At 43.9% G+C, this 25,882-nt stretch overlaps 1 protein-coding gene across 6 annotated transcripts in view; it reads left to right on the top strand.

Annotated features, from left to right (window-relative positions):
• KCNQ5 (potassium voltage-gated channel subfamily Q member 5) overlaps positions 1-12,368 on the top strand; it is a 489,286-nt gene extending 476,918 nt beyond the window's left edge. For all 6 annotated transcript variants that reach the window (XM_087856952.1, XM_087856950.1, XM_087856951.1 and 3 more), the window contains 3 exons: positions 4,239-4,370; positions 6,260-6,386; positions 6,832-12,368. In XM_087856952.1, coding sequence (XP_087713078.1) covers positions 4,239-4,370; positions 6,260-6,386; positions 6,832-7,794 — 1,222 coding nt within the window. In that variant the 3' untranslated portion in view covers positions 7,795-12,368. The remainder of the gene's footprint in view (positions 1-4,238; positions 4,371-6,259; positions 6,387-6,831) is intronic.
• The last annotated feature ends 13,514 nt before the right edge of the window (positions 12,369-25,882 follow it).

Below are 25,882 nucleotides of genomic sequence, written 5' to 3'. Positions count from 1 at the left end.
TTCATTTTCGACCTACAACAGAGACAGTTAAGAAAATCTATTTGTTGTCCAGGGGCGCCTGGCTGGCTCAGTCAGTGGGGCATGTGACTCCTGGGGGTCTTGGGGTTGTGGGTGCGAGCTCCATGTTGAGTGCAGAGATTACACGAAAAACTATAATAAAATAAAATAGTTTTTTAAAAAGAAAATCTATTTGTTGTCCGTCTTAGGAAACTTAATTCTTAATAGGTAAAATGGTTTTTTTACACTCAGTAATGCCCTGATAAATGCTTAGCAACCAGCAGTCCTAGATGGGAAACTGCTTGTCTTCTGTGGTGTTTGGGTATGGCCACGTGATGGTAGGTATGCAAAGCCGAGTCAATATTAAAGTTCTTAATAGGCTTACCATTGATTCCTATACATTGTATCACTCCTTGGGGGTATTGCTTTCCTTCGGGGCTTTACTCACAGATTTTCCTACTTTCATGTGTAGGAATTAAAAAATGAATTAATAATACCGTTTCAATTATTTGAAAAGGAGGAGTATATGCAGGGATGGGCTGGAGCCAGCTTGTACTGACTCTCAGGAGCTGAATGTTACATTTTTGGGAATTTTGCTGCTTGTTAAATACAGCCATTATTAAAAATTAAATTGTATAAACTCACAGTAAAAGAAGTTAGGTTAAAAACAAAGGCAATCCACATTCAACACTCACTACTTCCTAGTCACTTTACTGCATGTTACTCTCTATAGTCTTGAGTTATACACATCTGTTGTATCTGTATGGTGTAAATACTATCTAATGATATATTGCACATCTCTTCCCAGCTTCTTGCTCAGTGATGTCACACTGATAGCTTGAAATATGAAGGATGGTAGGAGTACTTATACCATGGAAATTGGCAAACAGTACAAATCAAAATTATAAATATTGATCAAAATTATTTTTAAAAATGGATCTGCCTTTAATTTGGCTAGCTCATAAATGGTAAATAATGTAAATAAAGTGAAATTATCTATGGTCTGCTTAAAATATGACCGAGTATGGGCCAGAGTATAAAACCATCTGTTGAATGCCTTCAAATTGTCCTTCCGTCCAAGTACTTGGGAAAGGAAAAAAGAAAAGCACCATGCAGCTGTGAGACAATTTACCATAGGGAATTCGCACGACTCCCTACAGGAAACAGGGGCAGGCCCCCGTGAGGACAAAGCGGGTCCTTCAGTGTGGAGGTGTGTGGGTCCGCCGCTGGGCAGCCACGCCACAGACCACAAATGCCTGAGCCACAGGCAATGGGGACACACTAGCTCGTGCCAGAGCTCGTCGCTCTGCGCCATAGCCAAGAAAAAAACTGCAGAAGATGCCAGCCGATCTCCTCAACATCTGCAGAATCGATGCCATGAGAAACCAGGAGGTGACGTGAAAGAACCAGACGGATCTGGGTGGGATCCTGGCTTTGCCTCCTACTGGTTGCTCGTGTGGGGGCAAGTCACATAGGTTCTTTGAATCTCAGTTTCCCCAAATATGAAAGGGAACTAAGAATGTCTTAAGTACTGTTGAAGATAAGACATCTAGAGTACTTTACATAATGGGGCGCCTGGGTGACTCAGTCGGTTAAGCGTCTGCCTTTGGCTAGGGTCGTGGTCCCAGGGTCCTGGGATCGATCCCCACATCGGGCTCCCTGCTCAGTGGGGGGCCTGCTTCTCCCTCTCCTTCTGTCCCTCCCCCTACTCATGCTGTCTCTCTTGCTCTCTCTTTCTCAAGTATCTTTAAAAAAAAAAAAGGACTTCACATAACCAATGGTAATGTTATTGAAAACCCAAACAACAACAATTAAAAACCACCTAGGGATGTATAAAGATGATTTTTTCCTTTTTCCCCACCCACCCAGGCACCATTAGCTACTCTGAAGATAAGTAAAGAGGGTCTGGGCTGTTAGATTAATTTTTCTTCTGGTTTTATTCTTGTTATTACTTGGATGAGCACATCTTTCTTCTTCTCTTTCCTTCCTTCTCTTATTCAACAAATGTTTCTTTCCACTGTGTATTGGGAACTGTGCTCAGCTCTGAGGACACAGTGTTGAAGAAGAATAGTGATAGGAACAGGGTAGACGTAGCTGGAGTAACAAGAGCTAACACTTATTAAGCACCGCCTGTTGAATCAAAGAGGCCCAGCCCTGCTTTCATGTAGCTGACAATTTAGTGTGGGGAAAGAGGTATTTAAACAATAATCACTCAGGGCCAAAACTTTCACAGGGTAGGTATTTCACTAGTTTTCTCGGGTTTTTTAATATAGAAGACTGAGCCCCAAACAAATTTGATAAACAAATTTGGAACTAAAGCTAAATACTAAGAAGTTAAATTAAAACAGATTTCCTTTACTTTCCTCCGAATAATGCTTCAGTGTTTTTGCAAACAAAAACAGACAGAAAAGTAGACCAAAAAAATTTATCCTGAACAAAGAAGAGATTGGTGGAGAAAATATGGTAGAGAGAGGGAGTAAGAATGTTATGGGTAAATGATTCCGGAATAATTAGGATACAGTTAATTTAAAGTTAATAACACAATTACAGGGGCGCCTGGGTGGCGCAGTCGTTAAGAGTCTGCCTTCGGCTCAGGGCGTGATTCTGGCGTTATGGGATCGAGCCCCACATCAGGTTCCTCTGCTGGGAGCCTGCTTCTTCCTCTCCCACTCCCCCTGCTTGTGTTCCCTCTCTCGCTGGCTGTCTCTCTCTCTGTCGAATGAATAAATAAAAAATCTTAAAAATAATAATAATAATAATAATATAATTACAAGATAGAACTTGGGGCTTCTTAACCAATAAGACAATTTGGATTTCCTGCAATCAGCTATCAGTTAGGATAGGTAATGAGTATTTTCTGTTTAATTCCTACATTTATACCTAATCGTCCCACTTTCCACCAAGGGACACCAAATTGTGATTTCCAGAGCCTAATTGACTGATTCCCAGCCTGGGATCCATGAGTGTGGTAACGGGAGTCTATGAGCCATTTAATAGTTGAAAAAACAGTGGCAGGCTTAATATTTACCTGCGCTAAGACTGCACAGACTCATTAAAATGTTATGCTTCTTTGCTTTCTTCGGGAATAATATCAAGTTATTGCAGTAACTGTTTATCTTAGGCAACTTAGCTATTTACGGCATCATGGGATTTATTGATGAAATGTTGTTTTAAAACGTGAGGTCTGGGGGCGCCTGGGTGGCACAGCAGTTAAGCGTCTGCCTTCGGCTCAGGGCGTGATCCCGGCGTTCTGGGATCGAGCCCCACATCAGGCTCCTCCGCTGGGAGCCTGCTTCTTCCTCTCCCACTCCCCCTGCTTGTGTTCCCTCTCTCGCTGGCTGTCTTTATATCAAATAAATAAATAAAAATCTTAAAAAAAAAAAAGTGAGGTCTAGGGCACCTGGATGGCTCAGTCGGTTAAGCATCTGCCTTTAGCTCAGGTCATGATCTCGGGGTCCTAGAATGGAGCTCTGCACATGGGGGCTCCCTGCTCAGCAGGGAGTCTGCCTCTCCCTCTCCCTCAGCTCCTCCCCCCACTATTGCTCAAGCATGCACACGCGCACTCTCTCTCTCTCAAATAAACAAAATCTTAAAAAAAAAAAAAAAAAGCATGAGGTCCATGGAGGGGGAAGTATCGTAATAAAAGAGATCTCTGGTTCTGAAATCTTAGATATCCAAGCCTAGTGGATGAGTGTGTTACATTTGAAACAAAAGGAACTTGGCTACCTAATGGAGCAGTATTCTGCAAAAGTAACTTATGAATTTTCATAAATTTCTATACAAATGTACATTTCTCTAGAGAGAATAAGAGGGTTTTGTAGACACATCTGCGTCTGAAATTGCATGGTTACATAAAAGACCATTTTAACAATTTTTATATTTTTTAAGGGATGCAGTCACTAAATGTTATTTCTTAAACTTCTGAGGGTCACATAGAAAAGGCAGAATTGCATTTTGACTTCAATTTTAATTCGGGGTTTCAGTGAACAGTAAAAAGGTGTAACACTTAGTATTAAGTCTCTTTTGTGTGTTTTTCTACTCTCAATGTTTACCTCCCATGAGATATTCTTAAATTGCCCACTATAGTCTTGGGCTTTTATGTTGCATTTCTGGAGGAACCTAAAATAATTTGATGCATGACTTTTTTTTTCCCCAGAGTTCTCATGTTTACTAGCAAGCTATTTGGGTAACTTCTTTTAGCAAAGTTATGGAGATTAATATGGAATATGTTGCTCTTACAGGATTATGAAATTCCATGTTGCAAAACGGAAATTTAAGGAAACATTACGCCCATATGATGTAAAAGATGTCATTGAACAATATTCGGCTGGTCATCTAGACATGTTGTGTAGAATTAAAAGTCTCCAAACACGGTAAGCAGTATAAATGTGATTTGTTGTGAAGGAATAGGCATAAAAACTATCTGAGAGTAACTTCTCCATGTAGAGAAAACTCTTGAGTCTCATATTTCTAATTCATTTCTCATGGATAACTGGGCTTTTGCTTTTAATGTAGATTTTTTTACTTCAGGGTATAAATCAGGCATTCGAGCCTCCAACTACAGCGTGCAGTATCTCAGTTTCCTCATTTGTAAAAATCAGGATAATGTTAGTGTTTGCTTCATAGGGCTGTCAAGAGGATTGAATGAGTTCCTCCACGCTAACCAAGCGCTCGGTAACTGGTAATGGTTGTCGCTGATGTCCTTCGAATGATTGCTGCTATTGTTGTTTTGTTATTCTCGGAATCCCAACCATTCTTCAAGGAGAAGCCGGCTTTCTCCTTTGTTTGACTTTACCTGACTCCCTGGCCCACAAAAACAGGCCTTTCCCTTCCCTGACCTCCTACGGCACTGAGAGCTACCACAGAGCACAGAGACACTCACGATCTTGAAATTACTGTGCCGGAGAATCGGACTCAAAAACGAGTGGTTGGCTCTGGTGTTGTTTCCTGGGTGCAAGTTTATTCCCCTTGCTCATGACTAAGACTGAGGCCTTTGCCTTTCTTAGCCTCCCGGACGATGCCAGATACACAGTGTCTCTCTGGTGAGCACCTTATTGAGTGATTAAAAAAAATGAGTTCGATATGTTACTCCAACCACGTTGTGTTATCTTGAAGCCAGAATGTTCAGTCATCTCAGTTTAAGAGTCTCGCTTCACTCTCAGGCACAAATTACCGGTGTTTGTGTTTGAAGAGTTCTTAAAACACAAGGAGAGAGTCTTAAACATTTGTTTATATGCGCACAGCACACTTAGCCCAGCAGGAAGCATGTACTGGGCCCTGGTGATCAATTCTAGAAATCACAGTTCATTCATTCATTCATTCATTCATCCAGCAGACAGTTATTGAGCCCTTAATGTGTGCCTGGTGATCAATTCTAGAAATCACAGTTCATTCGTTCATTCATTCATTCATTCATTCATTCATCCAGCAGACAGTTATTGAGCCCTTAATGTGTGCCAGGCGCTGTGGACGTTCAGAGATTAATAAAACAATGACTTAGTCCTTGTCGAGCTTGCAGTGTAACAGAGTAGATGTCATGACAGGAGGTAGGCACTGCCTGTAAACTGGAATGTTGAGTCCGTACTCATGACAGTTCCGCCCCAACACACACACAGAAGAAGGTAATTCCCATTTCAGTGGAGCAAGTCCCCTTGGCAATGGTTTGAACTCGTCCTGTGGTCGTGTGACAATCCCTGCCTGCGTGGCCATGGTCTTCCAAGTCCTTTACTAGAACTATTATAAAACAAGGGTTGTTATAAAGTTGAACTGCTGCAGGGGCTGTAGAGCTATTAAGTTTCCAGCTCATGCGGTGTCTCTTCTGCAACTGGAATTCCGACAGGCGGAGACAATCACTTTCTATCTGCTTAGCTCCGCGTAGCAGGTGTGCGGTGAATGTTCACCGAAGAATCTGTTCTATTAACATGAAATAATCATAATTACCATTTTGTCCTATTTTCAGCAGCTAAATTGAGGAAATGCCTGGTCGGAGATGGAAACAGACAAATTACTTTGTAGTTTAGGACAATCTCGCCTCCAGAAGATTGCCCATGAGTGACTTCATCACGGACCAGAGTAATGAGAAAATTAATCTCATGTGTAACTCTCACGTTAAGCACATCAAACAGCAACAAGTTTGCTTTTATGTCATCTTACATAAATTAAAGATAATCGTCTTTAATTTTTCTGTTCAAAACACTTCGTTCTGGCCTGGGGCAATCTCCATCTTCAGCTTTTATAATCAGATCTCCTCTTTCTCCAATAGTGTTGACCAAATTCTTGGAAAAGGGCAAATCACGTCGGATAAGAAGAGCCGGGAGAAAATAACAGCAGAGCATGAGACCCCCGATGACCTCAGTATGCTCGGCCGGGTGGTCAAGGTGGAGAAGCAGGTACGGTTCAACTGTAGTGGCTAACTTTTCCATCGGAATTTTTTAAATAAAAAATGTAGGTCATTTGATGTATTTTCGTGATTAATATATTTTTTAAGATTTTACTTATTTATTTGGGGGGGCGGGCAGAGGGAGAAGCAGGCTCCTCTCTGAGCAGGAAGCCTGACTCGGAGCTCAATCCCAGGACCCTGAGATCATGAGCCGAGCCAAAGGCAGATGCTTAACCAACTGAGCCACCCAGGCGCCCCAGTGATTAATATATTTACAAAAAGAAAATCAAGAAAGAGTGAATGAAACTACATTTTTTGTGCATAGACAGTGTTCTCTGAAACACTTGGATTTCCATATAAGGAATGAACAATTTGATCTCATCGATAAATACTTGAACCGGAAGCAACTGCAGATTCTCCACGTACTCATATGTGACTATTTTCCACACTTTCAGGTGCAGTCCATCGAGTCCAAGCTGGACTGCCTACTCGATATATACCAACAGGTCCTCCGGAAAGGCTCTGCCTCCGCCCTCACCTTGGCCTCATTCCAGATCCCACCTTTTGAATGTGAACAGACATCTGACTACCAGAGCCCCGTGGATAGCAAAGACCTCTCCAGTTCCGCACAGAACAGTGGCTGCTTATCCAGATCAGCTAGTGCCAACATCTCTCGAGGCCTGCAGTTCATTCTGACGCCAAATGAGTTCAGCGCTCAGACTTTCTATGCGCTTAGCCCTACTATGCACAGTCAAGCCACACAGGTGCCAATGAGTCAAAGTGACAGCTCCGCAGCGGCGGCCGCCAGCAACATTGCAAACCAAATAAACGTGGCACCTAAGCCAGCAGCCCCAACAACTTTACAGATCCCGCCTCCTCTCCCAGCCATCAAGCATCTGCCCAGGCCAGAGACCCTGCACCCGAACCCCGCAGGCTTACAGGAAAGCATTTCTGATGCCACCACCTGCCTTGTTGCCTCCAAGGAAAATGTTCAGGTTGCACAGTCAAATCTGACCAAGGACCGTTCTCTAAGGAAAAGCTTTGACATGGGGGGAGAGACTCTGTTATCTGTCCGCCCTGTGGTGCCCAAGGACTTGGGCAAATCTCTGTCAGTACAAAACCTGATCAGGTCGACAGAGGAACTGAATATACAGCTTTCTGGGAGTGAGTCAAGTGGCTCCAGAGGCAGCCAAGATTTTTACCCCAAATGGAGGGAATCCAAATTGTTTATAACTGATGAAGAGGTGGGTCCCGAAGAGACTGAGACAGACACGTTTGATGCCATGCCACAGCCTGCCAGGGAAACTGCTTTTGCGTCAGACTCTCTAAGGACTGGAAGATCACGATCATCTCAGAGCATTTGTAAGGCAGGAGAAAGTACAGAAGCCCTCAGCTTGCCTCATGTCAAACTGAAATAAGTTCTCCGGTCTCCTTCTAGCGTAGCAGTTCCTTTAGCCATACATATCATTGCATGAACTATTTTGAAAGCCCTTCTAAAAAGTTGAAATTGCAAGAATCAGGAAGAACATGAAAGGCAGTTTATAAGCCCGTTATCTTTTCATTGCATGAAAATGCATGTTTAGGGATGGCTGAAATTCCAAGGTACATCAACATTAACCCACTCATTTAGTAACGTACCTTGCGTTAAAAATCCTGAGAACCAAACACTGCTAATGCTATGGGGTGTGTGAAAATGTCAAGATTAGGTCACTTAGAAGATTTGACTCTGTGTTTTGAAATTACGGGAGTAAACAACTTCAAATTTCAGGCATTTCTGCTTTGTGATTAAATACAAAATACATTTTCAAAATTAGGCCATAATATATACGTAAACACAATGGCTACCATCAACCGCTGCTAACGAGGTATCAAGTAAAGCAGAACTTGGGAATAATAGAAATGGCTGCTTCTTTCAAGATGTATTTGCCAACCCATTCCTATTCAGTCATTTTATTATTAATGTAATTTGAATGTCAGTCTGTGTGCTTTCGGTGATTCGACGCTGTGGCAAGCAATTTTGCACATCATTTTCATGTTGTTCTTTATGACGAGAATGTTCTTCAATTAGAAAGCGTGCAAATAATGAAATTCAGGGCCAGTGGGGCAAATAGACTATCTGACACAGGTGACTTCACGGGAACATAGTCCCCGATGGCTGAATCAACATTACACGTGGTCGACTTCTACACCCGCGAACGCAGTACTGCTGAGCAGAAGGGCCAGTGCGCTGGGGCCGATGTCCCTGCCGTGGCGCCACCCCCGGCTTGCCAGGACTGCCCAGGGAAGGAGGAAGTGTGAGAAACCATTCCCGCTAAACCGACACTACAGGCAGGATCCCCGGGGAATTAGACATTTGAGTGAGACCGAGATGAGAAAGGCTTGAAAAGAATCCAGACACAACACCAGGAAGGAGGCGAAGTTCACGAAAATAGCTTCACCCTCAGAGGGCAATGAGAGGGAGAAAAACAAACCAAAATAGCAGAACTTGATCTTTTTAGAAAATGAATATTGCTAGGGAATTCAGCTACCTAAACTTCCCTTATTCTTATATATAAACAGAGAATTTTGCAAGGTATTTATTTTTTACTAAGCCCTGAGTGTTTTTGCTATTAACGTAGTACGTTTTGCATATGGAAGGTTATAACTAAACTTCCTTTACTTTTTATACTGTAGCGAACGTTTTCTATGCTCCCCCAAGAATGTTGCCCCAAACCTCTAATTAGGGGCTCCATTTCCTGGTACACACGTTCACAGTTAGAAGCCAGGTGTCCCCCACGGGGTCTGCAAATCAAAACACCTAAATCATACAGCACAGCAGCAAGGACCCAAGGGAAACAAAGCGAGAGATGCATTGACCAGAAAGCCAACCACGCCCACTGCTTGTTGGACCCTGTCTAGCGGTCTGAGAACGTCAGCCAAGGTAACGGGCAACCAGAAGGCAAGGGGGAGCCAGAGAGCACTTCCGTTCGGTTCCACTCCAGCCGCAGAAGGACGTACAGAAGGAAGTTTTTTCCTTGGCAGATAGCGCTCTTCCAAAAACCCCTCAGCAGCCAGGAAGACAAAGCACCATAGCAACTGGCTGTGCAAAGGCAGGAGGAGGCCCTGAAATCCCCCCTCCTTCCCGACTGTCTCCCCCAGCTGGCCGGCTCCAGTCCCCCACTCTCCCCTACCTTGCTCCTCCATTAGCGTCTCAGTTCCCTGCCACTGTTCTGCTCCCGAACTTCGCCAGGTTTCCCCGGTCTCCCAAGTAAACCACCTCGCCGCTCTTCCTCAGATAGGCCTCTCAACCTTTGAAAGTCCTTGTCCCTTTTGATAAACACTGAAATTTTAAAAGCCTCCTCTTCTCAACCCACCTGGATTCTAGCACACTCCCTTGGAGTGTTTCATTCAGCATCTCCTTGGCTGCTGGAGACACGCAGAAGTTAGGGTCTAAATTTTACACTCCAGTCGAAAAAAGATTTTATCAAGCTTTGGAAGCAAAGGTTTTCATTTTTGAAGCACAGTATTCTAGTAAATTATGAAATGCAATTTTTCACCTACTATGTCTCCACTCAACCTGAACTTGTGATACACCCTCCCAAGGAGGTTGTACACACACACACACACACAACACAACACACACACACAACACATACCCATACACACACACACACATCATGCCACTGACCTAAAGCCAGACACCACCTGCCATGCACTCGGCAGACTCTCTCCAATTATTAGTCAACGAAGAGGAGGAAGGCAGCAACTTTCAGGTAGCACTGATTCCTGGACATACCCTGTCCTGGGTCGAACCCCACTGGCAGCAGGAATTCTGAATGTATTGGGGACCCCTCCTTAGGCCTCTAGGCCTCCGGCACAGTACAGTTCAGCCAGCATTGCTGAAGCCTGAAGATTCAGAAACAAGTCCTAAATGCATCACTGAGGTCTTAATTACAGCAAAATGTGATAAACCATGATGTGAAGAACTTTTATACATTGAAGCCATGACCATTTTGTGTCTATATCTTACTCTAGCACAAAAACTCTTGGATGTTCAAAGATAGTTGTATTGTATGAAAACTGTAGGGTTTTGTCTGTTGTGTTACTCTCTACGGAGTTGAGAGGGGTCTCCCACTTACACTTAGCAAAGTCCCATTGGTCAATGCCAAATGGTGTCTTGAAGCACAATTTAGCTGAGCACTGAGCAGCCACATGCTTTCTCAGTTCAAGTTTGTCTGCCTTCTTCAATGTGTAGGGTTGATCAAGCTAACACTTACTAGCAAACATCCCTTATATGAGGTTGACTAAAAATATTGCTGTGTCTGGTCTAAATGTTTGCATTTTGTTCAATTAAATTAATATCTGTAGGTTGCAAGTTTTGTTTTAAGTAAGAGACACTTTATTGAGTTTTTAAGTCTTTATCTCCTATTCAAAGGTGCCTTTCTCACCTCCCATTGACTCAGTGATTCTGAAAGTTCATAATTTGCAGGTGAAACAAGTCTAATAGGAGGAAATCAGGCACAGTGACTAATTCTCATGCCCATTGGCAAAGCAAAACTACAAGAAAGGATGAAACCTGAGCAACTAAATTAATGGATCACTTCATCCAACCAGACTGAGAAAATGTCAGAAACATTAACTTATCTCCCCCGAAGCTGATATTTTTTGCCTTAAATGACATGGTTGTGTTTTTGTAAGAGAAACTTAATATAATTACGTGCATTTTAAGTGAGCAGTTCTAAAAGTCAAGTATGACAATACAGTTGTCTGTTCCTGAGAACAAACCAATCAGGAATATCATACCCATCTCAAGCTATCATTGAAATGTAATCTCCTTTGCTCTCTTTTACTGGGCTCCTTTGTTTTAAAGTAAAACATTAAAAAGATGTCTATAAACAGTGTGACTGTTTTTATCTGGGACTAACTGATTGGTTCTGAACTGACTGGTCCCGGTCAACCGAACTGGCTGTGTACAGATTTGGGGCTGAAATATCAAAGTTATCTTCCTGCAGTGTCAGTGAAGAAATCATTGGTAATTTGGGGAGGGGGAGATTTGCAAATGTTTTTGAGGGTGTATCATAAGAAAAATTAATTCAATATTGATCAAAACTCAGAAAGCAATGCATGTGAGCTTTGGATGAACTATAATAAAAGGGTGTGTAGACAAGTAATAGGAAATCACGGCAGGGGTGGCGGGCAAGTGCCCCAACCTGCAGCCCCTGGCTACTCAGAATTACCATGTTTAGCACCCAGCCAGCTCTGCCTTACCAGGGGAGGACTTCTCCGAAAGGGATCTTTTCCTTCTTCCCTGAGATGGCCCGTTCCTTCTGTTCTCCTAGCAATTTTGTGCTAAGTGTTCGTGATTAATTCCAGTGGAATTATTTTAAAGGGGACTCAGAATGTTAGGACTCTGCAATAGAAAGTAACAAAGCTCTAACAGAGGCACTTGAGACAGGAGGAGGAGGCAATGAGGGAATGTTATCCTGGAGGATAAGGCGAGGGGACTTCCCACCATGGTTCTAATGTGACCAACAGCTATGTGCCTAGAGATAAGTGAAATAAAATTTTGTGTATGGAACATGCCTGCTTGACCAACTTAAAAGTGTAAATCATTTCCAAACATTTTGAATTAGTTTGTAGCACAATCTCTCACCCCCACCATTTAAAAGCAAAATGTACTTATGACGAGTATTCTACCTTAACCGTTGATAAAAATAGGTTCCCATCTCTTGAAGCGGCAACTTTTATTAGCCTGGCTTTAACTGCTTCAAAAATGTGGTGCAAGTAAAAATTGTGATTTTTTAAATTAAATTTCCATTACAATAAGACGTCACCTTCTAGCCTACCTAACTGCAAATTATTGAAGCTTTTACTACATTTCAAAGCAGAAATTCATCAGATACATTGTGTATAAACTATAGATTTATGCACGGCCCTGGAAATTACAGCACCACAAAACTGGTAAATGGCAAAATGTTTTTGTTCAAATAAATAAATAGATAATCCAAAGGTACATTCGTATGACTGACTTCTCTTTACCCGTTCACATGATTCACTTTATGCCTATCATAATTTTGGTGACTGTTTGAAGTCTAGCATGCTCTCCCGGGGCTCTCACACACTGCCTCAACACCTACACTTTTTCAACTCTATGGTTTTTTTCTTATGTGTAGTGATGCTCGTCTCCCCATTACTTGTTTCTTCTTCCTTCTCTTTTCCTTGGCGTGCATTAGCGTGACTGACTTCCTGGATTGCCCATCCTGCAACCCCAAGTAACGAAGTACCTGTGCGTCCCCTTGCTGCGGCTCAGGATGCCACTCGGCCTCATGTGACCCATGAGGACATCACCCCACACACACCCCCAATCAGAAATGCTTTTGAGTATCTCCGAAGCTCCTTGCCTAAGCCCTCTGGGCAATGATCCAGTACCGCTCTCTGTTACCAGAGATCCTACTGCTGGACTTGGTGGTGGAGAGGCCTCTGCCACTCCGTGTTGGGAAGACCAATTCTTCTTCTCTCGGTCCCCAAGCTGCTGATTGTCCCCACAATTGGGTGGGGTCATTCCCATACCGCTTTTTCCCCATATCTGCTGCATCTCGCTCTCACTCTTTCTCCTCATAAACATGAGTAGGTGTCCATGTTAACCAGCAACCTTTGAGAACTTATCTTCCTCTTTATTTTACCCAACATCTCACTTTCCCTTCAGAACCAAACTACTTATAAAATAGGGCATTTCCATTCCCACAGCATCCATCCACTAGCCAACACATGACAATCAGACCCATGCCCATTCAACACCCCAGAAAAACCACTCATGAGTTCACCCATGACCTTCTAGAAAGCTGATTCAATGGCTACATTCATCAGCATCCCCCTTGGCTTTTCTGAGGTAGTCGACACGGCAGCCACTCTCTCTTACAATTGCTTCCTAGTTGTCTCCCACCTTCTCCGAACCAACCGTTATTCACTTTTCCAAGCTCCCTGTTGCTTTTAATCCCTTAGCTGTCGGTGTTTCCACAAATTCCCTCATCAGCTTCTTCCCTTTCCTCCTCTCCCTTCACACTCTGCCCCAGGTTGTCTCATCTCTCACCTCAACTACTGGATGATCCCACCGGTCACGGATCTCCATCCGGATTGCTCTCCTGAGCGTCACCCCAGGTACCCCAGACTGAATTAAAACTACTTGAGAACAGGGACATCTTACCCCCACAGCACCTCCGGCTTCTCACACCATGCCGTGCAGCAGGCACCCAATCATGCTGAGTGAGTGAAAGTGCCTTGGTCTCTCTGACCCTTTACTCAGCTTTCAGCAACTTCTAAACCCTAACTTCAGAGGTCTTTAAAGTCAAGGAGAGATCAACAATTCATCCACACAGTGAATTAAGCAGATTCAATCTGTTACTTCTCCCAAAGTACTTTTCCAAAAGAGCCTGGGAAGAAATTAATAATGCCGAATAATGAGTAATCTATATTTTTACAAAACCGGGAGGAGCAACCCCTCCCTCCTCCCCCCACCCCAGGCTTTGGCATCCTTGGCCTATCCCTTCTCCATTCCTCAATCATAGTTGGCTCGGACTCCATAGTTGACACCCTTGCCCAGACTCTCTCCATTCAGCAGGAAGACTGACTTCTCTAAAACATTACTATAGGCTCCACAGAACAGGGAGTCTAGTCTCCCTTCCCCCACCCCTGAGCACATTCTTACTCCCCACATCTCTTTATATCCTACCAAGGCCAGGCCCATAGCCAGAGCCAACCTACAGATTTTTTGGATCCCAGCCTTTAGAATAATAGCCCATGCTTAGTGACTGCCCAGCATTGTGTCTCTAAATGCTTCCCAGGTATTTTGCCATTTAATCCTCACATTACCACGGGCACTATATCAGGCATGTATTTAGTTGCAAGTATAAGAAAACCCTGGCTGAAACAAGCTTAAGAATATAAGAACATTTTGTTGCAGGATCTCTTTTCCTTCAGTGCCCACGGTTCCAGGCCACACGCTCTGAAGAATGGAGAGGCAGACCAGACGAAGAGTGGTGGGCAGCAAAGCAGTTTATGGAGCTACAGTATAACTGCCACCGGAGTTTCTAAATCTAGGGGTTTTTATGGACTTGTTGGCGGGCTGTTTTAATCTGATTAATCCTCCATGAGCCTGTCATCCAATCAGGTTTTTGTCATCTATCTATCACGTGGGAAAGGGTGGAGGGCTCCTTCCAGGGTGGTGTAAAATCCTTTTAATGGTGGTTTCCTCTTGGCCGGGGGGGTGGGGGGGGGTGGTGACTGTCCCTGTCCCTGTCTTCTTTTCTTCCAACTATCCTTTGTTAATTGTATTATCTAACAATTGAAATCCAAAGGTAGGGTAGCAGAGTACATTTTGCTCAATTACATCATCAAGGTTCCAGCTGTCCTCCCTGTCCACAGGATACTATGGGTGGTTCCTCTCATTGTCCACAGGATGGCTGCCAGAGGCAACTGTTGCCATAAAACCTCCTGGCTCACATCTAACAGGAGAGGGGATCTCTCCACTCAAGTATGGAATATAAATCCTTTCCTGACATTTGATTAGACTAACACGGGTCACATGATCATTCCTGAGCCTGGAGTGGCCTCTAAGTATCTGCCCTTCTGGCCAGTCAGAACTCCCCTTTTGGAACTAGGGAGGAGCGACCCACAAAACCGCAGTTCCATTGGAAGAAAAACAGTGAAATGTAGGCAAAAAAATAAAAATAAATAAAATAATTATATATATATTTCCTATACCTATATAGTTACAGATAGTTAGTATTAGATGAGAAAACTAATGCACTGAGATATTAGTAACCTGCCAAAAATCATTAAGCTATTTAGTGGGAGAGCTGGGGTTTAAATACATGTAGTCTCAATCCAGTATCTGAGATACTAACTTCTACATATTAATATATGAGTTGTGCCCATACAGAAATCTCTGGTGAAATGGATTTAGAGATCAGAATTACAGTCCCAAGAAGGCAGAATGTTAATTTGATAATTCTTAGTATGAAACTTAATTGAGGGAGAAAACAGTCTTTTTGCAATTGTCTTTTAAAAAAAAATAAAAGTTTTCCTTCTTTTTTTTTTTTAAAGATTTTATTTATTTGTTTGAGAGAGAGAGAGAGTACAAGCGGGATGGAGGGGAAAGGCAGAGGGAGAAGCAGACTCCCCACTGAGCAGGGAGCCGGATGCGGGACTAGATCCCAGGACCCTGGGTTCATGACCTGAGCCGAAAGAAGATGTTTAACCAACTGAGCCACCCAGGCGCCCCTCCTCCTACATTTTGAGCCACTAATCTTTCAGTTATCAATTAAGAAGTAAACGTAATTTTCCCTTTGAGAATAGTATGGTTGGTTTTTTTCCAACCAGACTCTTGAGTGTTTTTCTACCATGATCCTGATCTTACCATTTGTTTAAAACCGGCCAAAAACCATGAAATTAACAAATCTTGCTGGTTTTAAAACATAGTCCAAATTCACCAACTTCCTAGCACGTCCACCACCGCGCCGCAGTCCAGGGCACCGTCTTCTCTCACCTGCAAGAGCCTCATCGTGAGACACAGGCTGCTAGAGGCGAAGCCTGAACAGAGAGAGTTTAAGTGAGGACATGTTTAGCTTGCCATGATCTTGGCTAGAGACCCAAATGTGAATTTGGCATTCAGGAAAGTTCTGGAAAGGAGATTTAGGAAGTATTACCATCAATTTATTCATACCTTACGTGACTTCAGGATCTTTTGCTCCCAGAACACCCCGTCACCACCCGCAAACTTCTAGCGATCAGGGACAATGCCTGGGGACCTAAGGTTCGCCGGGCTGCCTGGGTGCCTACTTCACCAGGCAGTTGGAATAGAACCAGTTTCCGTCTCCATCTAGACCCTGCCCCATCCCCCACCCCCCACACACTTTTTCTTCTCTCATTAGTCTGCCTTTTAAGATCCAGGGGAATGCTGGAGAACGTACCTTCTTTTCTAGAAACGCCTGTCTTCATTCCACCCCGGCTGCAGGTGTGTGAAGCAGCTTGTGGAAGGGCTGTCTTTTCTGTTTCATACTCCAGTGCTGGGCAGCATCTCCGGGGGGCAGCACAGGTGGCTGGCTCATCATGGTTCCGCAGATCTCAGTGCCGGACCTGCTCAAAGCCCCTCCTGGGCCAGATAAGCTTATCTGAAGGAAAGAAGACAGCACAGAGGATTTGCACATTGGGTCACAGATTAAAACTTCTATCAATGCCATTTCTCACCAAAGCCAAAACTTCCCCTCACCTCCTAATTGTCCAGGGGGTATCAGTCCTTTATTACTAATAGAGTGAAATCAAAGGGAATCGAGGATAAGCTACCATTTGGTATGGGAAGCCTGGGAAAGCCGCAGAGACGGTCCGGCCCACCCTGGCAAGCTGACTTGCACCTGGCGAACAGCTGGGTGCTGGGGGAGACGGCCAGGTCGTCCTTGGTCAGGGGATGGCTCAGCATCTTGAGGCTGCAGCATCTTGAGGCCTGTGAAGACACTGCCCTGGTGAGGAAGGGCTCACAACTGGGACCCCCCGCGCAGAGACACTGAGGGGTGTTACCCCGACCCAGGCCTTCCCGGCTGCCCCACCCACACACCTCCCCGCTACCTTCCTGTAACTGACAGCAGACCACAAACATGGCTGTGGCTCTGGGCACTCTCTTCAAGGACTCACGGAGCACTTGGATTTCCAGCCACCCCGGCGATCACTGAAAAAACCAAGCTGCCACGCAGCTCCACAGTTCAGCCAAGGGCACCTACCTTGGGCCTGGCGGGCAGAGCGCCAGCTCTCCAAGCTCCAGATCATATCAAACAGCCACCGCCTTGCCTCAGGCGGTCCAACTACGGCGACTCGGATGTGGCCTGCGGCTGTGAACCAGGCTGTGGCCTGCGCCTCGATGCTGTGAAGGTCTGTGTCAAGGTGGCCTGCACCCAGAGGAGGGAGTCATGAACCTCCACCCCTGGGGTGGGGGGCGCTGACAGGGGGTGGTCCGGGACAGATGGGGGGGGGGGAGTAGGGAAGGTGGGAAACCCGGGAGGAGGTATGGGCAATGGCCACCTAGGAAAGATGGGCTCCTCTGGGTCCTCTTCCATGTAAAATACCAGCGGAAGGTCCAAGGTCTCCGATACAGCCCACCGTGGTTTCTCGCTGCAAGCCCTCCTTTCCATGTCCTGAACCACGCCTACCTGAGTCAGAATAGAGGCAAGCTCAAACACCCTGTCAAAAAAGAACTCGGAAGAAGTCAGGGTAGGCCTGGAATCTGTGCTAAATATTGGCATCTGAACAACCCCACATCTTGGACCGCCTTAGGGAGGGGCAGCCTATGCCTACACATCCTTTCGATAGAATCCATTCCAAGTAACTGTCTAATCTGAACTTAACCCCTTCATGCCAAATTGGATTATCTCACCAGTGCTTGCTTCTCTAATGCCCAAGAATCCAAAATTACCTTCATTCTAATTTCAGAAGATTTTGGAGCAGATGTACTGGGCATGAGCCAGGGCAGGGATTGAGGGATGGAAAGTACTGTACCAGGTAGGTTCTAAAATGGCCTCCCTAGATTTGGACAGGCATGTTTTAGCTTGTTCACACCACAAAACCTTATAGACTGGGGTGGTTTAAAAACAAGAAGCACTTATTTCACCAGTTGTGGAGGCTGGGAAGGCCAAGATCATGGCACTGGCAGATTTGGTGTTTGGTGAGAACCTCCTGGTCCATACGTGGCTGCATGTTTGAAGGGGCGCTTAGGCTTTCTGGGCCTCTTCTACAAGGACACTAATCACATTAATGAGGAGGAACCCTCCTAAAGGCCTCACCTCCTAATAGCATCACCTTGGGGGTTAGGAATTCAATATGCGAATTTGGGGGGCACGCAAATGTTCAGACCATAGCAGTTACTATAGACCATAGCCAACCGATGATGACACGTGTGTAGTCAGACAGAGTTGAGCTTCTTTGACGTGCTGCCTCAGGAGAGAGGCAATAATCCAGGAACATAAAGCCTCTTTATAGGGAAGAGTTGTGGGGAGCCTGTTATAGGATTTGGCTGGGTGATTCTAAGGACTGTTTAGAGGAGCTGAGGCCAGTGTTGTAAAAAGGGGGCAATTTGGTGATTATCTTGGCAATTTTTATGTAGGAGGCAGGGAGATTAATGTGGTCTTGATTGAGGAGTGTCATTGTCTCCGTCTGGTTTTAAACATAGTTAGGGAGTAAATGGCCTTAATGGCCTTTCTACATCTTGTGGCGTTACAGTCACTGAGTGGTCTTCACTGGTTAAAGTATTCTGCAAGAGTTGTTTATGCGTGGTGGGAAACATTACAGTTTACCTGCCAACTTCCAGCTGCAAGTTCCTAGGTCTATTCTTTTCACTTTTCAATCTCCCCTTTTGGCCAAAGGACATTGGCCAGCCCTGAGGACATTCATCTGCATGGTTCAGATCCACACCATCATCAGAATCCATTGATCACAGGCTATTTGGAGAACATTGTCCACATTTGCACTGCGGTTAGTCTCACATGAGCCTTTTGTTGCAAGATGAGATATTGAACTATTTAAAATCAGAATGACGGCACAGTTGCATTTAAGACTGGACAGGATACATGGGTCAGCTAGAATACGTAATTACTGGAAACAAAGTGATCATTAGTCCTATTAATAGGTTGTCAAGGAAAGAGCCAAACCCGGGCCGTGAAATCAGGTCCCCAAATCCATCGGAATCTGTTCTAGAGAGCCAGATAGTCCTTCTTTTAACTTAACCACAAACTGTTCTACCCTACCGATGGTGTTGGGGTAGGCGCTGCAAGCAGTGTTTGCTATAAAACAAAGTTCTTACCCAGACAAGAAGAAACCAAAGGCTATTTAACCTTTTAATAACCACCATTTAATGTAAACTTTAGTTTGTGGGGCCTCCAGAGCAGAGGTAGTGTCATTTCTGACTTCTGTGAGGGTCGAAGACAAATTTTGTGCCAGCTTTTCTTGCCGTATTATTCCTGCTATTGGAATTGGAGCACCCAGAGTACAGATGAAGAGGGAGTCAGTTACCTCTCCTGGGAGCTCTCCTCAATCATCCGTGCTTCCCTCGTTTAAGTCTCTGAGCATCTTTCTCAGGAAAAGCAGTTTCCTACAGGAATAGATGTTATAAATATTGCCAATTCTCTAAAAGTTATTCCACGTACACGAGATAGGTTTGTGTAATAAGGTGCACATAAAACATAGTAGCTTACTGTCGCACAAACCGAATGGGGGGTACAGTATCATTGATCCCAATGAAAGCAGGACAATCATTAGTCCCCTGATATGTAAAGATTCCTTGAGTGGAGGCTGGGGAATCACTGACGATAACAGATTAATACAGCAAGGATAGCCTCGATATTTGTGTCTATTCCTGTAAGTTTGCTTCTTGAGTTAGCATAAGTATTTTGTAATAAGCATAAGGATTTTGGGTTCAGTGTCCAGTTTTGATAGAACCGAAGGTTAGAATTTAATACTGTGAGGAAGATTCAAATTCCAGAAGAGACCTGCAGAAGAAAATCTATCTTTTGAAGTGTGAAAGGAACAGTAATTAAATTTTTGCTAGTCAAATCAGGTGGAGAATAACAAATGCAGTAATCAGTTAGATTTAGAACAATAGCTATAGTCTGAAAACACACACACACATACACAGGAGAGTTTTGCCTTTCCTCAAGTGGCAGAGAAATATTAGAGGATTCAGATCAAAATGTAGATATGTGGGGGCGCCTGGGTGGCTTAGTCGGTTAAGCATCCGCCTCTTGCTCTCAGCTCAGGTCTTGATCTCAGGGTCCTGCCTTCAAGCCCTGTGTTGGGCTCCATGCTGGTGTGGTGCCTACTTTAAAAAAAAAAAAAAAAAAAAGGTAGCTTTGTGAAAGAATTATGAAATTTTTGGTTCACCTCTAGGGGGCACCAAAGTACAATGATCAGTAGAGCAAAATGAAAAAAGGAGGGCGGAGATATAAAAAAACGTATTTTGTTTTATTGCCTTATTGCCTTGGGCTGAAGTTCTCCACATCATCATTGGCTTGACCTGAAGTTCTTGGTTTGGTAGTCTTCTTCCAAAGATCAGTTATTCCTGGAGGATACGTAAGAATCCTTTATGATTTCCCAATGAAATCCTTTCAATTGAGGCCATGGGTAATGTGTCCCCTGATTTTTGCAAGTTTAGTCCCTTTCAAAACACTAAATCTCCACTTTCCCAGTCATGCAGAGGCTGTTTGGTGGCTATTTGGGGAAGATTGCTTATACTTACTGATGATAAAGCTGGGCGCAGCAAATGAATCCTTTGTAATACTTAGAATTGCAAGCTTGCAGTTATAAATTATTAGATTATGACTTCCCTGAGGTTCCCTGGTATGGCCTTTTCCTAAAGGACGTTTTGGAGCTGCTATTTAGTAACAACCACAGTGAAACGTATACCCCACATTACCAAAGAAATGGGTTAAATTTCCTTAGATGCAGAATAACAATCAAGCAATTTACCATCAGAACTTCGGCTATCCATCAGGAATATCCTCAATCCATCCTGAAAATAAACAAGAGCCAGCACATACACCATCACTGGGGCCAACTGCTTTGGCCAATGCTTGTTTTAGCATAGTGCTAAGCTCAGGTATTTCCTTGGATTCTGGGTCATCACACTTAAAGTAGCCTTCTTCAAAAGGGATAAAGAAAGGGGGGGTAATCAGAAGGGGGAATGAAACATGAGAGACTATGGACTATGAGAAACAAACTGAGGGCTACAGAGGGGAGGGGGGTGGGGGAATGGGATAGGCCGGTGATGGGTAGTAAGGAGGGCACATATTGCATGGTGCACTGGGTGTTATACGCAAACAATGAATCATCGAGCCTTACATCGAAAACCGGGGATGTACTGTATGGTGACTAACATAATATAATAAAAAATCATTATTAAAAAAAATAAATAAATAAAGTAGCCTTCTTCAGATGGCCAAATACATATTTCTCAGATATATTTGGTCTTCATCTGCAGTTCCTAAAAATGCTTCAGAACCATAAAAGTGAAATGGCTGTCTTGTTATTAATGAAGGTGACTTTTGGACCCCATCCAAAGGCAGGTAGGTACTAGTTGCCAGGAAGACCAACCATGTGAATGAAAGTGTTGGAATTTTCAGTCACACCCCCTCCATCTGGAACCTCTGCGGAAGGAAGAGGGGCTAGAGGTTGACTCAGCCAATGTCAGTGACTTAGCCAGCTATAACTATGTGATGAAGCCTCCATCAAAACCCAACTGGACAGCTTTTTGGTCCTTTTTATTTCCCTGACAGCTTCTGCACTTGGGGCACCAGAAAGTTCCCACATGCTACTGAGCCAGGCCTCAAGTTCCATGAGAACAGAATCTCCTTGGTTAAGGATCTCACCCTATGTATCTCTTCATCTGGCTGTTGATTTGTATTCTTTATCATATCCTTTAATAAACTGGTAAATGTGTTTCCCTGAGTTCTGTGAGCCGCTCTAATAAATTAATCAAACCTAAGGAGGATGTCATTGGAACTTCCAATCAGTAGTGGGCCTATCAGAAGAAGCACAGGTAACAGCCTGGGGCTTGCTACTGGCATCTGAAGGGGGCAGGAGTGGGGGACAGTCTTGTGGGACTGAATCCTTAACCTGTGGGACCTGATTCTATCTCCTGGTAGATATGTCAGAAGCGAGTTGATTGGACATCCTGCTGTGTCCAAGAACTGTGTTGTATGTGGGGGATCCCACCCCCCCCCACACACAGAAATTGGAATTGGGTCCAGGAACTCACCAGTCTGCAGAATTTTCTTTTTTAAAATCAACGTGTTGACAGTTATTGTGTCAATCTATATAACAAGGGTGGTTTTTTTCACTTTAGAAGTACACAATCATTTTATTATAATTAAGCTAGAAAAACTCAACTTTTATTTTGATCCGTCAGTTTTTTATATTCTAATTTGGTAACCAAAAAATTTTCATGTCTGAGTTACTCAAAATTTAAGAAGGTCAAGCAAACCTGACATATTTCTGTTCTTTCCTTTATAAACCAAAAGAGCAAAAAGAAAAGAAAAAGTATCTTAGAAGTTTGATTATTTTGGATTTGGAGCCTGGATTTAGAAAAAAAAAATAATAAGGTACTTAAACAAGAATGCTAGTGGTTGAAATAGAAAGAAATGTATGGATTTGATGTTATTTTGAAGATAGAGCCAGCAAGATTTTCTAACAATGATTTTAGGCAAGTGGCTCAAAAAAAAAATTTTTTTTTATTTGAGACTGAGCACTGCCCCCGTTTTTCCACTCCCGCAGCAGCTGCAAAGTGAGTCGGCCCCCCGCCCCGCCCCCTGCATCCCCCCCAGGGTGGCGCTCAGCCTAGAGGGGGGCTCAACACCCTTGAAGGGATGTGTGTAGGGTGGAGACGGCCAGCTGTGACCAGCTGGGGGCCCTGCAAAACCTCCCATACACCCCCACCCCCCACCCCCTTCTTGGGCTGCAGGCTTCAAGCCCAAGAGCCCAGGCGGTCCGCGCAAGGAAAGTGCTGGAGGCTGAGACCCGCACCACCTCCTGGGCCTCCCTCCTTGTAAGAGGGCCAGCGTGATGGCGAGGCTATCTTTGCTGTGCCTACTTACTTGAATCCGCCCCCGAGATCTTCTTCTTGATACACTGGGTTGTAGCGTGGCAGCCTTAAAAAGAAAATAGCCGGTTATTATCTTCCTACTTGCTGCCGGTCTGCAGGCTGCAAGGGGTGGTCACTGGGTGCGAGCTCCCGCTGCGTCCTCCCCCCTCCATTTTAAAGGAGGTTTCCTATATTTATTTCCTCAGGTGCGAGGAGACCGAAGCCGGGGGAGGGAGCCCCGGGAGTCTGTTGTGAATCTCCCGCGAAAGCCCTTGCCACAGCTCCCAAGACCAAGTCCGGAGTGTCCCCATCTTCTCGCTCCTTCGTTCCTCCTCTCCTCCGTCCCGCGTGCCCGATCGCAATCTCGCCCCTCTCATACCCTGTCTCCCGCACCCTCCTCCCATCTTAAGCACGCACAGGGTTTCCTTCTCCTCGTCCATCTCCAGAGCAAAGGGGTGGGGTGAAGAAAGGAGAAGTCTAGAACACACCTCCGCGGAAATTAGGGCAAAGACAGCAACTACATTGAATAAGCGCCAGCCTGCTCGCGGTCGCTGTCGGAGGGGAAGCATCAAGTTTGATGTGATCTCCTTGCAAGAGACTTTAACTCTCACTTGATTCCTTCAAATGGGACAAAATTATCCAACGATCCAAACCACCTTCAAGTGCTTAATTGCAGCTGCTTTTAAGTGCAACCATCTGACTTTTCCTGTTTCCTTCTGTCCCGGGAGCCTACTTGGTGTTGCACGTCAGTGTTAATGATGTGTTCGTGCCTGAACTTTGAGGGGTTGCTTTAAAAATAGATTATTACTTTCCTGAGGTTCCCAGGTATGGCCTTTATCTGGGGGGGAGGGGTCGGCAAAAGATTTTTCAAAACATTTATAAGTGATGCCAGTATTATCAGGAGGCTTCAATTTCTACTTTGAGAACGTTTTAACCACGTGTTAATATTCACTTTCTCAAATATCGGCCCTTTGGTGAAATAAAGCAACTGTTTCACTTTTGTGGTGAGGATTTAAAAAAAAATCAGATTCAATGTAGAAAAATTATTTTTAAAAAAACACATCATTTTTTTTCATGCAAAATTACATACATAATATTATCCAAGGTACCAGGATAGGGCCAGAAACAGGAGTAGGATACTGTGCAGTTGATTATCCAATACCAGTAATGCACAGTCTTCATTACCTCATTTTAGAGCAATAGAAAAAGCTGAGTTGCAAATATAACCTGAAATGATCACTTTTATTTAATACAGTCATGTGAGTGTGCCTAACAAGGAGAACAGGAGTCCTAATGCTCTTTGGGTTTGCCTGTCTCCTAATAGACGTGGGCTCCCAGCAAGATAGCTATGGCTGAAGCCAGAAGTATCAGTTTTCTGATTGCAGAGTTTTTAAAAAGCAGGAAAATGTGTTTAACAAACACATTCAAAAGAAATATGGTTTCTACCATATCCTGTTCTGGAGGTTCCTTATACTTGGGCAAATAGACAATATATGAGAAACAGCTTCAAATTTATGGGTTTCATTTAATATGACTTCTCAGGTTCCCAGATCATTCAGGGAAGTCCATTTCTTACTCAGTGTCTCTAGCGCTCTGCCAATCTCTGGTGGACAACAGAAACATTTACAACTCCCAGATGACTTCAAAATATAAAAAAGAATCCTGTAATGATGATGTGAGTAGCTCCTAATATCAATTGAATTCCAGATGATTAGACTAATCATAATAATCTCATTTCCCTTGCCAGTGATCCAATTAGAATATGGCACATGTCCTAATTTTGAAATGAGGTAAAGCCTAAGAAGCTTCCAGGATAGGTTTTCCCGCTTCTGAAAAGAGACACAAAAAAAGACTTTGTCCCTCCTCCTCTCCTGTTGGTTGGGACCGGACATGATTTGGGTAAGAGCTGCAAGCATCTTGCTACCAGCCTGAAGATGAAGCCAACACAATATGCAGTGGGAGGGGAGGGATACACAGAAACTGAATCTGAGCCCTGACATGCTCTCCTTGGACTTACTGTTATTGGCAATTTCCCATTTGAATTTACATATCATGGGGTTTCCCTCCAGCTTTATTGAGGCATGATTGACAAATAAAAGTTGCATGTATTTAACTGTGCAATTTGATTGTTGTTCAATTGGTATTTATTGATTCAAAATATTGCATATATTTAACTGTATGATTTGATTTTGTATGTTATTCAGTAGATATTTATTGATTCCAAAGAAAGGGCACTTTGCAGAACATTGGAACCCACGGTTGGTTCCTGCAACTGAAGGACCTTACACTCTAGTGGATAACTTTGAACAGCATCTGGAAATGTCATTTTTTTTTAAGATTTTATTTATTTATTTGGGGCGAGGGAGAGAGCATCAGTGGGGAGGGGCAGAAGGAGAAGCAGGCTTCCCGCAGAGTGCAGAGCCCGAAGTGGGGCTCGATCCAGGGACTCCAGGATCGTGACCTGAGCCAAAGGCAGACGCTTAACTGCGAGCCACCCAGGCGCCCCTGGAAATGTCATTTTTTATTGAGATATAATTGGCATTTAACATTAGTTAACGTAGTTAACTATTAACATAGTTAATAACTATTAACATAGTTTCACGTGTATGACATACTAATTTGACATTTGTATTGTTAAAAAAAAATCCTACCAAGCAAATAACTTCTGAATAAGACATAGAATTCTCTAAAAGTACCTGGGAGGGAGATGGGCCCTGTTCAGTCAGAACCATGATTTTTTAAGATATCCTTTCCTCAAGGATTAGCAACCTGACGAAAGATAAAGGAGCCTAAATTCTGTGTTTGGGAATCTATGGTCACTATATAATATATGTGTTTTTGTCCCAGTCCCACTACTTCCACTTCCTAATCTATAAAAATAGAAATAACTGCATCTTCCTCGCAGGGTTGTT

The sequence above is a fragment of the Ursus americanus genome, chromosome 29, assembly GCF_024610735.1.
Source record: "Ursus americanus isolate L20-20 chromosome 29, mUrsAme1.1.p, whole genome shotgun sequence".
NCBI lineage: Eukaryota > Metazoa > Chordata > Mammalia > Carnivora > Ursidae > Ursus > Ursus americanus.
The sequence above is the reverse complement of the archived record's forward strand: the minus strand, read 5'-3'. Positions and strand labels throughout refer to the sequence as shown.